This window comes from Conger conger, chromosome 1 (genome assembly GCF_963514075.1).
Source record: "Conger conger chromosome 1, fConCon1.1, whole genome shotgun sequence".
Lineage (NCBI taxonomy): Eukaryota > Metazoa > Chordata > Actinopteri > Anguilliformes > Congridae > Conger > Conger conger.
Genome location: NC_083760.1, coordinates 1,941,979 through 1,959,955, shown reverse-complemented (window position 1 = coordinate 1,959,955; position 17,977 = coordinate 1,941,979). Strand labels below are relative to the sequence as shown.

The 17,977-nt window shown below is 43.8% G+C and overlaps 2 protein-coding genes across 2 annotated transcripts in view; one reads left to right on the top strand and one right to left on the bottom strand.

Annotated features, from left to right (window-relative positions):
• Positions 1–17,977, top strand: part of LOC133123803 (fucolectin-1-like) — a 125,245-nt gene that overhangs the window by 58,014 nt on the left and 49,254 nt on the right. The window lies entirely within an intron of this gene.
• Positions 7,615–10,168, bottom strand: LOC133133108 (fucolectin-1-like; the record flags this gene model as incomplete). The annotated part of the gene is made up of 4 exons (XM_061249104.1): positions 7,615–7,813; positions 8,485–8,779; positions 9,352–9,434; positions 10,128–10,168. Coding segments are annotated over 4 exons (618 nt in total), but the record flags the coding sequence as incomplete, so codon positions are not given.

Sequence of the window (17,977 nt, the reverse complement as noted above, 5' to 3'; positions counted from 1 at the left end):
TCTTGCTGATTGAAAACTATGCCCATAGATCAACTCCTACGTAGTTTCTGCAATGAGTGGAGACTCCAGACTTCTCCCTGTCAGCCGTCCACGACGTGCTCCGTGTAGCGTTATAATCGGCCGTTAATTACAGAGGGGATATACGTCGAGCACCACAATTCATGGGACAGTGGCACATTTTTTGGTTCTCTACTCTAGCCCTTTGAGTTTGAAAGGAATCAGTGGCAATGAGGTTGAAGTGCAGACCGTGAGTTTTAATTTGAGTTTATGAACGAACGAACCGCTTAGCACCTTTTGTACATGGTACCCCAATTTCTAAGGTACAAAAAGTATTTTTCGAATTGGCTTCATAGACATAATTTGTGTCATTAGTGAATGCAGAAGAGAGCTGTTGATGTCTCGCCTTGATTCTAGACTTTGTAATTGCCTTTGGAGATTGTTGTTGGGATGTGACAACACAAGGAAGATGCAAATTAAGCTGCCGTCAGGAGGCTCAGAAATTAAAATCAATCAATCAGGATCATTGCAGTATCCCTGGGCATGCCCAAGTCAACAGTCTGGTTCATTATTAACCAGAAAAAAAAGACGGAGGAAGACCACTGAAGTGGAAGTTGTTGTTGAAGGCCCAACACCAGACTCGCTTTTTTGCTTTCCCTGACGACAGAAAGGTGGCGTATATTCAGCGCACACGTGAGACCAAGCTGTCTCCTGTCAGGCTGCTGGAGCCGGCCAGAACATCACGAACATAAACACTGTCCCTAAGACGAGCCTCGAGGCCCCTGCTCCACCGCTCTTCTCCCCAATTTAGGCAGGAACTGTCAGAGTCTCCTCCTGCTCAGAGATCTCCCCTCTCCTCCTGCCCAGAGACAACCCCTCTCCTCCTGCTCAGAGATCTCCCCTCTCCTCCTCTGGTTCTGGTTGGCATTTATATAGCGCCTTTATCCAAAGCGCTGTACAATTGATGCTTCTCGTTCACCCATTCATACACACACTCACACACCAACGGCGATTGGCTGCCATGCAAGGCGCCAACCAGCTCATCAGAACCGGCAACCCTCCGACTGCCAGACGACTGCTCTTACTGACTGCTCTTGCTGACTGCTCTTACTGACCGCTCTTACTGACTGCTCTTACTGACCGCTCTTACTGACCACTCTTACTGACCGCTCTTACTGACTGCTCTCCTCCTGTTCAGATTATTATTATGTCTGATTTGACTTAGATCGTTAGCTTGCATGTGTACCCTTGTATCTCAGTATCTTAGCTTAGATTGCTACCTATACAACAGTGACATCCATCGAATGCATGATAATCATTCCTACACACTCCGCACACATCTCCTTAGCACCCCAACACACATCCCACTAGTTCTGACCAATTCCCATTGCTGTGGTGTTTGTGTGTACCCTGCACATTTAAATATAACTTTTATTAGCTTCAATCCTGCATTCAGAGACACTGTAGGACGTGGGGTTGAGTAGCACTGCTCTGTCGCCCAGGAGGACGTGGGGTTGAGTAGCACTACTCTATACCTCAGGAGGACGTGGGGTTGAGTAGCACTGCTCTGTCGCCCAGGAGGACTGTACTTCCACATGTTACCAGAAGAGGGCGCTGTTGTTTTACATTTAAAGCTCAGGAATTCTCTGTTTCCTAAATGACAGTTTATTTTGAATGAAATGTGAAGAGATTGGCAGTGGGAAATAACTTTATATTATAATTATATATTTATATTATAGCTGATTTGCTGATTTAGCCCTTTTTAATGAAAATCAGAATCTCTTACAGGACGTTCACTGTGGATTCTGGATACGCTCACAGGCACACAATCATACACTCGCACACGCACACACACACGCACACATATATATGCCCATGCACATGCTCATCAAAAAGGTGGTGCGCGGTGGCGCAACAGGCTAAGACGCAGCAGACTTGCGGTTGCAGTTTGCTGCTGTTGCACACCGGGGACCGGGGTTCGATGCTCGGTCCTGCCAAAAAGCCAAGTTTGGCCGGCTCACGTGGGGCAGCAATAATTGGCTCGCTGCTCCAGAGGGAGGGACTTGGCAGGGTTATTAGATCGCTGCACAATAAGCACCTCGGAATCACGGCAACGGGCACGAGACGAGACGGCTTGAAGAAGACGTGTCGCTCTCATTCGGGCCGCCGGGGGACGGGGTACGGGCGGTACATCTAATACGACTACCTCCAATTGAATCAGACGAGGTACAATTGGCTACCAAAAAGGGAAAAATCTGAAGAAAAAAAAAAAGGTGGTTTACCTGTACGACATTGGCTCAGGAGGTAAGAGGTATATGGTGTGTGTGTATGGTCATCTGGCAATTGCCTGAGCAAGACACCTAACTCCCAAATGCTCCTGACAAGTTGGTTGGTGCCTTGCATGGCAGCCAATCCTAGTTGATGTGTGAGTGTGTGTATGAATGGGTGAATGAGAAGCATCAATTGTACAGTGCTTTGGATAAAGGCGTTTTATAAAGGCGCTTACCATTTTACATGTCCTTGAATAATATGCAATTTATAACATGTTAATATGGCATTAATTAGACACACTGTCCTGTGTTTCATGTAAATACAACATTAAAGTCAATATTTGGAATGGAATGTAGTTTCTATGGAACAGCAAAATATTCTCTCAGCAAGTTAACATGGCTTCTGGGTGTTCATCCACACAGCAGACCCAAATTTAAGCCCCAGGCTTTAATACAGCCAGCGCCCGGGGATGTGAGTCTAAACGACGTTATGAGCCAGTGTGTGTACGAATGCAGATTCCACTGTGGGGTCTGCTACCTTTAAAAAAAACAGACTCATACTTGTACTCTTGTGTGTGTGCCGTTGTGTGTGTGTGTCTCTCACTCTGTGTGTGTGTGTGTGTGTGTGTGTGTGTGTGTCGTCGTGGTGTGTGTACGTGTTTTTTCTGTGGCAGTCCCCAGAGCCGGATGGAGTCTGGCCGCGGCTGTGTGCACGTGGGGTTTGTCCTGACAGGCACAAGTGGTGTCAGGAAGTGGAGGAGAACCGTGCGAAGGCTCTGCTTCACAGCACAGGGTGTGTGTGTTTGTGTGAGAGAGAGAGAGAGATAGAGAGAGAGAGAGAGAGAGAGAGAGCAGTGAGTGTGTGTGTGTGTATGTATATGATGTTTGTGTGTGTACATGTATATGGTGTGTGTGTGTGTGTGTATGTATATGATGTGTGTGTGTGTGTGTGTACATGTATATGGTGTGTGTTTGGGACAGAGAGCAGTGAGTGTGTGTGTGTGTGTGTGTGTGTGTATGTATATGATGTGTGTGTGTGTGTACATGTATATGGTGTGTGTGTGTGTGTGTGTGTGTACATGTATATGGTGTGTGTGTGTGTGTGTGTGTACATGTATATGGTGTGCGTGTGTGTGTGTGTGTGTGTACATGTATATGGTGTGCGTGTGTGTGTGTATGTATATGATGTGTGTGTGTGTGTGTGTGTACATGTATATGGTGTGTGTGTGTGTGTGTGTGTGTGTGTACATGTATATGGTGTGCGTGTGTGTGTGTGTGTGTGTACATGTATATGGTGTGTGTGTGTGTGTGTGTGTGTGTGTGTTTGGGACAGAGAGCAGTGAGAGCAGCTGGAAGACAGAATGCTGACGTTCTGCATCAGATGTTCTTCATCAGACGTTCTGCATCAGATGTTCTGCGGCAGATGTTCTGCGTCAGACGTCTGTGGTGGGTGTGTGTTGACTCACAGGGCCCCTCTCCCATGTTCATCACACTGGTTAAGAGCAGAGGCAGGCGAAGGGGGAGCATGTTCATCACATTGGTTAAGAACAGAGGCAGACGGAGGGGGAGCATGTTCATCACATTGGTTAAGAGCAGAGGCAGACGGAGGGGGAGCATGTTCATCACACTGGTTAAGAGCAGAGGCAGACGGAGGGGGAGCATGTTCATCACATTGGTTAAGAGCAGAGGCAGATGGAGGGGGAGCATGTTCATCACATAGGTTAAGAGCAGAGGCAGGCGAAGGGGGAGCATGTTCATCACATAGGTTAAGAGCAGAGGTAGGCGGAGGGGGAGCATGTTCATCACATTGGTTAAGAGCAGAGGCAGACGGAGGGGGAGGGGGGTCAGAGAAGGGGAGTTGCGTGTCGATGAGTGCCGGCGGCACCCTGATGTTTACAACCGAGAAAACTTTAAACTGTCCACACCGGACACCCCACAGGAGCAGGAGAGCCCCGGCCACGGCAGGAAACATGAAACCATCATTCTGTGTCCTGTTATAGTCGGCCAGTTTGCAGGTTCTTTGGCACGAGCTGAAGTGAAATATCATCGTAGAAATACGCTCACACAAAGGTATAGAGGGTGCTGCAGTCTACCCTCATCAAGAGCAGAAACCAACAACATAGTTTTTTTAGAGTAGCATTTAAAGCATCGATGGCAAAAAAAAAAAAAATTGAAACCTATGTAAATGTTTGAACCTTGATCTGAGTAGCAACCTCCTTTATTAACTATGGTAGTTGCTTGAGCCTTATCAAACTGCAATGTACAAATAAAAGCATGTCGTTGAGCCTTTCTGTCATGGAATGACCATATCAGTGCCAGATTCATGCACTCTCAGCCAATGATGTGGCAACCTCTGCTTTCTACAAGACACAAATTACCTACCGTCTGGTTATAGTGTGTTACATTGTTTGTAAACTGGGGCTACACTACAATTAATTACGGCTATCTAAGATATGAATTGTGTTTGAATTTGATAAAAGGATGGAATGTGTGATTATATGTTATTATTATCATTATTAGCTAATGCAGCGTCATGCTGGGATACTATAATTATGAGTGAGAAAAGTTGGCTGTCATCTGCGGCGAGATGGAAGAATATTACATCTTTTCTGCCTTTGAAAACATCTCCCTGTGTTCATGTTCGTGGATACTACCCGGGGAGGACGTCACATGAACAGGACCCCAGGCATGGTGCTTTCAGTGTGGGAGAGCGCGAGTCTAAGACCAACCCCGCAGACTGGTGTCACAAACTCACAAAGACCAGAACCTTCCACACTCACCCTCAGCTCAGATACTCAGTCAATGTTCACTTCCTTTTAAACTTCTTAAACCAAAATTAGAGACATGCTCACTTGCAAAGTCACAAGCTGAACCATCATTAATCACCAGTGGTGTAAACATAGAAGCAGTAGCTGTGTTTTTTTTTAATAAACATTTATGCTACGTCATGTTCGCGATAATCCAGGACTTTCATTCAGTGACAAATTATCCTCCTCTTAAAAATCAGTAAACATTAGGGGACTAACAATCCTTTACACTGATGTATACCATGAACTACTACAGTGGAATTAAATTATTAGCAAGTTATTATTTAACGTCTATGTCTCTCACCCTCCGTATAATGAAATACTCATAGTGTTGCAAACTCATTTTAAATGTGAAATAGTGAAATGTTTTCTTGTGATTTGGAATTCAAAAGGTATTTTAAGATGCTGACTGGGAGTTTTGCCAGTATAAAACCATGGATAAAACCTCAGTCAGGTTAAGCCGTAACCATATTGAAGTAAATGTTAGTATTTCTGCAGACACATGTGGGTAGTAACCATGACAGTAAATTCTCTCTTTGTAACCGGCGGAGATAAAATATTACGTAATTCATTGGTTAGAAATTACTTCCATTCTCAATCAAAACGTTTTATAACAGGAACTTCTTATTTCAACTCTGTTCAATCAGCAACCCTTTCTGTGGACCAGGAAATACTCTGGGCCTCGTGCCCGGAAATATCTTTGTAAAGTTTCAAATGGCATGTCGCCATCTGCTGTTTAAACCTGCTGCGTGTAGTTGAACGTTACCTGAATATTTATTCTGGCGCTACGTCTGAAATTAGCTGACAATTTAGAATGCCAAAACGGTATTAGTATGTCCATACTTGCATAAAATAGTATACTAAACCCACATGTTTTTTGTTTTTTTCTCTTTCAAAAGATTAATGTCAAAAGGATTCGATAACAGATTTATGTAGATGCGCAATGCTATGAAAAAGTCGTTTTCGCCCATCCAGGTTGTCCAAAAGTCATATTAGACAAAGGGAACCTGAAAAAACACAGGACACATTAAAAATATATATATTACTTAATTAGGCGGCACGGATGGTGCAGTGGGTAGCACTGCCGCCTCACAGCAAGGAGGTCCTGGGTTCGAGTCCCCGTCGGCCGGGGCCTCTCTGTGCGGAGTTTGCATGTTCTCCCCGTGTCTGCGTGGGTTTCCTCCGGGTACTCCGGTGTCCTCCCACAGTCCAAAGACATGCACGTTAGGCTGATTGGAGAGTCTAAATTGCCCATAGGTATGAGTGTGTGAGTGAATGGTGTGTGTGCCCTGCGATAGACTGGCGACCTGTCCAGGGTGTATTCCTGCCTTTCGCCCAATGTATGCTGGGATAGGCTCCAGCCCCCCTGCGACCCTGATCAGGATAAGCGGGTTCAGATAATGGATGGATGGATATTACTTAATTAATTTAATGGAAAATGTATCAAACAACCATGATAAAACGTAATGGGCCCCTTAAATGTAGTAAGTGGTTTCACCACTTTTAGCCTGTAATTTGATATAATTACATTACATTACAGTCATTTAGCAACCTTATATCCTTCACAGGTGGAGGTTCGTGTAGGACTTTTGACTATATACTGTGTTATCTTCTACTTCCCTGTTTGCCACCTTCTGATCCTTGCCTGTCCTTGCCCATCTGCCAATATTTCTATTGGAAATACTTCCGAGTTCGCTACTGGTTCGATTGTTCTGAAGCCTGACATTTAGTAGGTGTTACTTCTGGCTTCATATTCAGTGCCAGGTGCTACCCAGTTTATTGTACTCTAAGGTGCAGGTGTGGGAGTCAAGCTTGTTCTCCATGACTATTGTAACCTGTCATTAGAGGATTCGAGGAGCTTAAACTAAGCCAGGAGGAATTTATGGCTAGCTAAAATAAACTGGAGGGATTTCCTGCCTTCACAAATCAGAAGGGTGCATTCTGATCACTTCATTCAAGGTATAATCTAGCCAGATCAGATTGATTAATACCAGTGTTGACAACTAACGTTAATGTTAGTATCCCGTTAGTAAAGCTGGGTAACATTAGTCGGCTGGTTAACGTTAGCTAGCGTTCACAAACTTACGTGAACGTTAGCAGAGAGAGATCCTTATTTCAAAGGAGCACACTAGCCACTCTGCTAGTAATCTTGATTTGTCTTTCATATGGCTAAACAGCTCTGTGCCTCTAATAAATGTGTTGTAAGATTAATCAGCTACATTTATGATATCTCCCCTTTATTTCCAGGCAAATCGATGTGGCTTTAAGTTTTGTTTTATCCATGTGCTATGGACTATTTTTCTCTTCATGTGAAGAAAAACGGTTTCGAAATGTGCTAGCACTAATTCCCGATGCCCGCACACACAACATGCAAGTCAATGCTTTAAATTAGATTTTATTTGATGCGCTACAAACAAAATCAAACAGTAAATCGACTTAAAGAAAGAACAGGAGTAGAACTCCAGCAGGTGTTGCGTACATGAAAAGCAGGAAATAAAACTTGAGCCCAAGATTGATTTCTTTACCCAATTTCTTACAGACTACTCTGGGCTAAAATGACCAGCCTTAAATGTGGTATCAGCCACATTAGCGGGAGAAAGCAAAGCGTTCACTTCCACTTCACAGAGCTGAAGGTAGTTCTTTCCTGGAAGATGCACCGTCACGTAGCGTCCCACCATTAGCCCGGGACAGGGAAAGGTTTTAGTCTCTCCTGCTCTCATAGTTTCAATCTTGCTGCACCTGCAAGAGGGAACAGAACAAAATTGCTAAGTGGCTCATTGACTTTGGTCTTATTTTGAATAATAATTGTCTAATTATTAATAGTCCTAACTATGAATATGATGCTGCCTCGGTTACAGTAGCTAGCGTGTGATGAGGGGGAAGCTTATCATGCGGATGGGCTGGTAATGGAAATGATCTGTCAGTGTGAGCAGGTCTGTACTCTGGTCTGTACTGCAGAGTTAAAGTGTGGGCAGGTCTGTACTTTGGTTTGTACTGCAGAGTTAAAGTGTGAGCAGGTCTGTCCTCTGGTCTGTACTGCAGAGTTAAAGTGTGGGCAGGTCTGTACTCTGGTCTGTACTGCAGAGTTAAAGTGTGAGCAGGTCTGTACTTTGGTCTGTAGTGCAGAGTTAAAGTGTGAGCAGGTCTGTACTCTGGTCTGTACTGCAGAGTTAAAGTGTGGGCAGGTCTGTACTCTGGTCTGTTCTGCGGAGTTAAATTGTGGGAAGGTCTGTACTCTGTACAGAGGGGGCTGTTGGCAGCACTCTCTCTCTCTGAAGGACACACTTATCTGCTCTGCCCCAAATAGAAAGAGGGCATTGCAGAGGTGAGACAGACATTATGAAGATGACCAGGCATTTCAAAAAAGTGTTTGTAAATATGAGGCTCTGCGTGTAAAGATGGCTACTGACCGTGCATTATTGATGCCGTTGTTCTCCAGGGAGTCGCCGATGAGGATCTGAGCTCCACCGATCCTTTCTGCACAGCAGTCTCCTCGGGTGGTGATGGTGACGGAGGTGATTAAGTAGGACTTCAGCAGGTCCACCCTCCACCAGGCGTCGGGGCCGATTGCGGTGTGGGCACAGGACCCATGCCTGGCATCAGAATCTCGGTTTCCATCAATGGCATAGGCTGCCAGGCTGAACACTGCCCCAGGGCCTGATGGAAGCCTTGATTGAGTGGCCTTGCCGCGTAAAGCCACGTTCTCTGCAGGGGGAAATTAACACAATTGAGCCAACATGGCTGTAAAATGCTGTTACTTTATTAGCACCCTGGACAAACTCTGTGTCCTGTGCAACTGCAGCAGTACTGTGAAATTACCCATCATGCCTTTGGGTGTTCAGCCAAATTCTCCACGGCAGAGGCTGTAAGTCACTGGCCATCGGATCACTTTGGCTCATTGGGTTTATGAGTTTGAGGGAAAGGTTTGTCAGGCATAATATGAGTCTGATATGTGAAGCTGGCTTTCATGCTTAAACGTTTAGTGAACCAATAACATGAAGTTAAATTCCACAAGGTCTGATATTACTTCAGTTAAATCATGTCAGTGGCAATAGTATCTGACTTGAATTGTACTTATATTCAAGTCGTAAAAACATTTGCCTTTGGTCAACATTTCCAAACTCCAATTTTTTTATCTCACTCAGAACATTAATTTCAGACAACTGATCCAAATAGATATGGATAAAGATTGATGAAGACTTTTTCAGCAAAACACCTGTACACTTTCATGTACAGGTAATTTCCATGGCAGTGCATTTGCATGGGGTGAAGTGTACCTTCTGTAAATCCTGGAGGAACTGAGCCTGACTTGACGGCTGAAAGTGCCAAGATCTGAACAAGTAAGATTATCACCTTCATCCTGGAAAAGAGGGGAGAGATTATTGAGCAGAGACCAAGTACATTTTGGAAGTATTCTGGGGAAAATGTACATTTCACAAGTCAAATCTTCAAACAAATATTGAGTTGACATGTGGTTCTACGTGGTGCATCCTCAATTTAATTCATGAATTTGACACAACAGATTTTTCTTCCAATGCAAAGCATTATGAAGGTAATGTGTGCTAGCTAACTTAGCTTAAGTAACCAGATAGCCAGCATGAACCACCAATGATGAGACCCTTGAAGGAACATAACTCTTGAACATATAAAATATTTTTTTACAAAGAGATGAATTCAATGTGAAGATCACGGGTTACCCCATTTAGGGTTAAGCAATTTATAAACATAGGACACAACATTGCGTCATGGCTACATTTTCTCAGAGAAATAAACAGTGAAACTGACCACAGCTAATGTTCAATTAAATGGTTGAAAGCTTTCAAAAGCTTCATCATTAATTTTGGTCAGATTGCTAATAGAGAGCTTTTCAGGTGGATCTGCAGGTAGATCTAGTCTGTAAACTCACCTGTCAGTAAGGCAGCAGGTTCACAGGTAGATCTCGTCTGTAAACTCACCTGTCAGTAAGGCAGCAGGTTCACAGGTAGATCTATTCTGTAACCTCACCTGTCAGTAAGGCAGCAGGTTCACAGGTAGATCTCATCTGTAAACTCACCTGTCAGTAAGGCAGCAGGTTCGCAGGTAGATCGTTGGTAGTTATTTGGTCTCCAGTGCAACGTACCCTCTTAAATACCCCAGAATGGGAGTGCACTCCCTACAGATCTGAAACTGAGGACAAATATTTGTGCAATGTGTGAGGTGTAGGATGACCCAGGAAGTTTGTGCTGATGTGTTTATCAGGGGCCTAGTCAGAGCACCCCTCCCCCTCCCTCAGTCAACCAGTTCCAGTATGATGAGCAAGGAAGGCCAATTTCGTAACCAGTGTCAAACCTCTGGACACATTCAGCGCTTTTGCCCACGACGGAGAAATCAGCCTTCTTCTCAGCCGCCTTTAAACTACTAATCCCCTCTGCCAGAGGCCACAGATGAGGGCGACAGGCGACATTGGCTAAGATCTGTTGGCTGCCAGTCGGAGGGTTACTGGTTCCATCCCACCCTAGGTGTGTCGAAGTGTCCCTGAGGAAGTCACCTAACACTAAAATGCTCCTGATGAGCTGGTCGGTGCCTTGCATGGCAGCCAATCGCTGTTGTTGTGTGAGTGTGTGTGTGTGAATGAGGATCATCAGTTGTACAGCGCTTTGGATAAAGGTGCTATATAAACGCCGACCTTTTACAATGTGTGCAGAGAGGCCTCAGTGGAGACTGGCCAGTTGTCAAGGTAATGATGTCAGGAGAAGATAGTCCCTTTATCCTTCATACAGGCTCACAAGTCTCCATGCTCAAACAAAGCACATTCCGTCAATTATTTGGTGAGCTGGGAGCCGGCCTCCAAGGCCCCTCCGCTTGGCTGAGGCTAAAGGCAGCCGATGGCCAACAGGCTCCTTGTGTTGGCTGAGGCTAAAGGCAGCCGATGGGCAACAGGATCCTTGTGTTGGCTGAGGCTAAAGGCAGCCGATGGGCAACAGGATCCTTGTGTTGGCTGTATGGAGGTAAATCTTGGCACTGGCACCACTCTACTTCCAAAATGTGGCATTATTATTGTGAAAGATCATTGTCTCCTACAGACACCAGGCCTCTTGGGAGAGAATATTATCCGAGGCAGCTGGAGGATGACACGTTAAAGACCGGACTAGCCCTCCACGCCAACCCAGTGGGCCAGCAAGCGTGCAGAGAAGCGCTGGCTATCTGCCTGCCTCCAGGTTTACCCAATCAGATGGTGAAGTGGGGTATGTGTGTGCACTGTACAATATTATTGCCCCACCTAAGCAGGAAGTAGTATTCATGGGAAGGGTTTGGGGGGGTGCTGGAGGACACTTGTACTTGGACCTGGTGGAGCCATTGTCTGATTAAGCCAAGCAAGACTGTTCCTGACTAGTGGCCAGGGCTGTGGTCAACACTGATGGTGGTAGGGTGCCAGAGAGGCTGAACACTCTGGGTACATTGCCAGTATACCTGAAACGGCATCAAAAGGTTGCCTGCACACTTGAATAATGACACTTTGTGATATCCAGGTGCTCATATTTTATTGTATTCTGCAACAACACATGAAAATAATGTCCAGCTGCAACAGGTTGTGCGACCTGAAACCCCAAGTGATGTCTACATCCCAGCAGGCCTGAGTGGAGCAGACCATACCCCAGAACAGACACAGCAGGTAAATGCTTTTCTATGCGAGCACAAAGAGGTACGATACGATACACTTTATTAAAGCCCCTTAGGGAAATTTGTCTTATCAATGGCTCTACAAAGAAGATAACAGACAACACATTACAAAAAGTACACATACCATCCCTTATATTGCACCATCCCATATATTGCACCATCCCTTATATTGCAATATATTGCACCATCCCATATATTGCACCAATCCTTATATTGCACCATCCCATATATTGCACCATCTCTTGAATACACATGACACTATCTAACAAACACACATGACACAATCTGACAAACTATACAGTATTTAAAAATCTGATGGAAGTAGGCACAAACAAATATCTAAACCGGTTAAGCTTCCATCTAGGTACCTTATACCGTCTGCCTGAGGGCAAGAGCTCATATTCACTATGGAGGACATGGGATGGGTCAGACAGTATTCTCTGCGTCTGACTAGAGACAGACTGTTCCTAGATGGACTGGAGGGACTGCTGTTCCTTCCTCCCCATGACCTTCATGGCAGTCTGTACTAGACGCATCAGCTTAGATTTTAATTTTACTGTCAGGTTGCCATACCATGCTGACATCCCATACCTGACCATGCTCTCTAGCACAGCTTGATAAAAAATAAACATAATCCTGTTGTCTACGCCATGTACTCTAAGTCTACGAAGAAAGTAGAGTCTCTGCTGGAGACGTGAGCACCGACTCTCCAAATGTGTATTCCAGCTGAATGTGTTGTCTAAATGAACACCCAGATACTTGTATGAGCAGACCTGAGTAATTGGTTCATCATGAATCACTATAGAACTATGCTCCCCCACTAGCTTGGGGTCTAAGATCATCTCCTGAGTCTTCCTCACATTAAGGATGAGGTGATTAGTGTCACACCAATGCACAAACTTCTCTATCTCATCAAAGTAAGCTGTGGGACGTGTGTCCTTGTGCAGCAGGCTAAGGATAGCAGTATCGTCTGAGAATTTTAAAATAAGATTCCTGGGGCAGCTGTTCCTGCAGTCATTTGTGTATAATGTGAAAAGAACCGGTGAACTGACACAGCCCTGAGGGGCACCTGTACTCATCGATTTAGCTCCCGAAAGGGTGTTGTTGACTCTGACTTGCTGAATTCGATTGGTTAAGAAAGAAAAAAAACCATTTAATTACAAAGGGGTTAACACTCATATGTTTCAGTTTCGTGACCAGTAGATGTGTCTGCATCGTGTTAAAGGCGGAGCTGAAGTCAACAAATAGTAAATGTGAGTATGACTTGGGGTCTTCTAAGTGTTTAATAACAAAGTGGGTGATGCTGTTAATGGCATCGTCTGTGCCCCACCCCTGCCGATAGGCAAACTGGAATGGGTCTAGTTGATCTTTCACCTCCTCCTTCAACACAGATACCATATACCTTTCAAAGCATTTCATAACAATACTAGTTAAAGCCACAGGTCTATAGTCATTATTTTCAGTTGGGCAAGGTTTCTTTGGGACTGGAACAATTATAGATCTCTTCCAGAGTGCAGGGACAATATGTGAGTCCACTGACCTCTGGAAGATGGGACACCATGCTGGAGTGAGTTCTTCTGCACAGGTTTTCAGAAGAAAGGCAGAGATGCCGTCTGGGCCTGAGGATTTCTTTATGCATAATCGTTTAAATAATGACTGGATCTTAAAGGGGTCAACTCACACCCCAAGACTCTGGTCAGAAGTGGAAATGGTCTCCAGCACATTATTACACTCCAAAGAAAAGTCCTGAGTTTCAAACCCCAGGCCTTTTTGGATTATGTTCTATGGACAGATGAGTCACAAATGCTGCTATGTTATTATGTTTTGCCAAAAATGAAGGAACTGCAGCCTACACAATCAGGTATCAATTGTCCCTTGTTCTTGTTCATTATATTAGCTGACTATTAAGGACTAATATTAGAACTAATGTTCCTATAATAAATTGCTTGTGGATTTTTGTTTTATACATTATGAACCATAGTAATATCTGTGGTGTTATTGGTCAAAAGTAATCTTTGTTAGGAAAATGCTAAATATATACTATTATATGAAACTAAACCACAGTTGCTTATACTGTCATTAGTTTCATTCAGCCGATATTAATCTCTATGCGCATATCCTGACATAGCCATTTCAGTAAAACAAGAAAATGAAATAATAACAATAATCCAGCTATTACTACTATTAGCACCATATTTTATAACATTCACGGTTTAACTTTTATGCTGTGACATTACCAATACTGCGCCTTTAAACCCAGAAACAACAGCTCACTCCCAACTTCACTAGTCTAACGTTGTTCTCCCTGCTGAGCCACGTGGCTATGCTAACATTATGTCTACTGATGTTTTTCTCAGAGAGGGTGGACTTGATCTTGGAATCACAGAACACCATGAGTGTCCAGCTGCAACAGGTGGTGCGACCTGAAACCCCAAGTGATGTCTACATCCCAGCGGGCCTGAGTGGAGCAGACCATACCCCAGAACAGACACAGCAGGTAAATGCTTTTCTATGCGAGCACAAAGAGGTGTTCTCCATGTCTGCCCATGACTGTGTACAGGCCGATGCTGTGTTTCACCCAATCTCCACAGGGCAGGCACCACTGACAATCCCAACCAAATCTCTACCAGGAGGTGCGTACATTGATCCAAGGCATGTTGGAGGCAGGAGTGATCCGCAAGACCACCAGCTCTTGGGCATCACCCATTGTCTCAGTGCCCAATAAAGATGGCACTTTAAGATCTTGCATAGATTATCGTAAACTCAACAGTGTAACCTCCAAATATGCCTTCCCCTGGCCCCGCGGTAGAAGAGTCTTGCACTCTGCTCTCGAAGGGCAGGTTCTTTTCCAACCTCACCAGCGGATACTGGCTGGTGCCATCACACCACAGTGACTTTTACAAAGCCCACAGGGCTCTATGAGTTTAGTAGAATGATGTTTGGGTTGAGTAATGCCCCTGCCACTTTTCAGAGGCTTATGCAGTCACATCCGGGTGATCAGAACTTCCAGTCTCTTTTGATCTATATTCCTGATATTATTGTGTTTAATTGTATCATTAAATCAATTGGCTAGAGCCAATAAAACATTTGAGAAAAGCCTGGGTATATGCACACATTTAGTAAAATAACAGTGCTGTGCTTTTTGAAGAGAGTTAGAGAACTGCAAGACTATCTTTTCAGGAAATTAATAAATATATAAATAGTCCATTTTCATTTTCAAGTCCTTCTTTGAAGATCTTTCTGCACCATATTTTTTTCTAGCTTTACCCTCATTCCACATTCTCTGTTCACATTCCACAATGGTCATCGGCAAGGTCATCTGTGATATACTGCCTTATGCATCATTTCAGCAAATGCTTCTCTGGCCTCTCGCTGCTGCTGCAAAGCTAGGTGATCCGGTTTCATTGGAGGAAGTATACCGTTGGATTCACACCTTGGACGCTATAAATAAAGGGAGGTCACCAGATAGACATGGCATGTGATGGCAAACATTCTCCGTTTGTGTTGGCTGAGTCCTTTTTGGTGTACTGATGCTGCCTTGTTCAGTAAACTTCCTGGTGAGAGTCATTATCTGTGGGGAGCGGCAGGCCTGCCAAAAGGATTTATAGCACATTTAGTAATCATTAATGACACTCACATTGCCTTTATATAGGGAATGGAGAAATAGAAAGCCACAACACATGCAACCTGTGTGAGGTGAATATGTAACGTTATTAAGGAAATGTTGTGATAAATTGCATACCTTTTTGTTTTGAATGTGATACGACACTGTTCTTTGATATTTATTTCTGAACTCATTCAGGGGAGTCAGTGATGCTATTCACAAGCTCTATATTTGCTGCTGCTAAACTGTTCTACAGCCACTGAGCCACAGACATCCCTACTTCATGTTACAGCCCAGAATTGTACAATTTCAACTTCTTTCTTACACACTATTGTGCCATGTGCTGGAATACAGTATATTACATTATTGGCATTTTGGGTCTTATCCAGAGCGGCGTACAGTTGATTAGACTAAGCAGGAGACAATCCTCCCCTGGAGCAATGCAGGGTTAAGGGCCTTGCTCAATGGCCAAAGGCTCTGCGGATCTTATTGTGGCTACACTGGGATTAGAACCACCGACCTTGCGGTCCCAGTCATGTACTTTAACCACTACGCTAAAGGCCGCCCTCCCTCCCTAACTCACCACCATGATTAGCCTTAGACTGTCATGGCACTTATGTATAGATTGTATAGATATTGTTACTTGTATAGATATTGTTGTTTTTTATTGGCTGTTGTATTGTTGTATTCTGGCTGCCAACTGTGGTATGCTAGTTTGGAAGTTGATTGTACACTTCAAGGGTTCTGATTATCTGTATGTTTACACTTGGACTCGGAACTGTACTGTCCTCTCAGGTCCTCTTCACAGTTGTGTTTGATTTGCACTTCGTTGTACGTCGCGCTGGATAAGAGCATCTGCTAAATGCCATGTAATGTAATGCAATGGTTGAGTCACCCTGGGAGAGGCCACCCTGTATACTCAAATGTTTAACTTTTCAGTCAATGTCTGTACTCTGGTCTGTACTGCAGAGTTAAAGTGTGGGCAGGTCTGTACTCCGGTCTGTACGGCAGAGTTTTCAGTCTTTTCAAGCCTTATTATTCCACTCTGTCATTCCAGCTGAAAACTTTGAATCGTTGTCCACACGGCTACAGGACAAGTTACCAATCGAGATTACCAGTTTACAAATAACACCAACATTTCTACAGGTGATGTATGTAGAATTGTCATTAGCAAGGTCTTCTGTGATATATGACCTTATGCATCATTTTGGCAAATGCTTCTATGCTAGGTGATCTGGTTTTCATTGGAGGAAGTATACAGTTACATTATTGGCATTTGGCAGTTGGATTCACACCTTGAATAAAGGGAGATCACCTGATAGATATGGCATGTGATGCCATCTGAGATGGGGGCATGTCAATTCTTCAGAATGTTTCAGAGGCAAACATTCTCTGTTTGTCCTGGTTGGTGTGCTGTATGTTGAACGTCTTTGTCCAGTGAACTTCCTGGTGAGAGTCATTATCTGTGGCAAGTGGCTGGCCAGACAAATGGACCCAGCGATGACTCATCCAGGAAGTCACACAAGATCCCAGAAGAACATGCAAAGACCTGCAGGCCTCTGTAGCCTCAGCTAAGGCCAGTGTTCTTGACTCCACAATTAGAAATAGACTGGGCAAAATGGTCTTCATGGGAGAGAAGCAAAAGACCGAAAGAAACCTAAATGCTCAGTTCACATTCGCAAACAGAGTGCCTGGATGATCCCCAGGCCTTTTTGGATTATGTTATATGGACAGATGAGTAAAAAATGCTGCTATGTTATTATGTTTTGCCAAAAATGAAGGAACTGCAGCCTACACAATCAGGTATCAATTGTCTCTTGTTCTTGTTCATTACATTAGCTGACTATTAAGGACTAATATCAGAACTAATATTCCTATAATTAATTGTCTGTGGATTTTTGTTTTATACATTATGAACCATAGTATATGTGGTGTGTGCAGGGAAAAATGCACAAATAAGATATCACAGGTGAGAATTGTCCGATGAAACAGATCCAGTAAAAAACATTAATAGCTATACTTGAGTTTAACTTTCGTATTTATTTGCAAAGAAATGACAGAAAGTGAGAAAGCTTACCGGCTTTCTGATTTGAATCAGACATAATACGACTCTTATACACACTTTTCCAGAAGGGGGGGCTTTACCAAAACAAAAAGACATGAAGCTGGCCACGAACATTTATCAGTAATTTGTCTTCTGAATACCCCTTGTTGACCTTGCTGTAAGACCAGAATGTGCTAGCTGAGAAGCAGAGACCTTAAGGTCAAAGGCTGTCTGTCTGCTGGAGAGAGACAGAGAAAGACTCATAGTAAGCACTTAATTCAGAAAGTGGTCTAATAGTAATAAGGATTATCACTAAAAGGTTATTTGTAATCATGTAATTGTCTTTATGTTAACACACCTTGTCAATTAAGATTCAATTAAGAAAATTACCCTTACAGGTGTTATTGGTCAAAAGTTATCTTTGTTAGAAAAATGCCCCCTACAACCAAAATAACACATTCAAATGGTCATAAATCAAATGGTACCATTTAACCATGGTAACTCTTGATCAAGAGGGTTTCAAGGCAGTCCATTTTACCTAAACATAGGGACCACCATGAATCACAATTTCTAATGCAAAAAATGTCCTGTTATT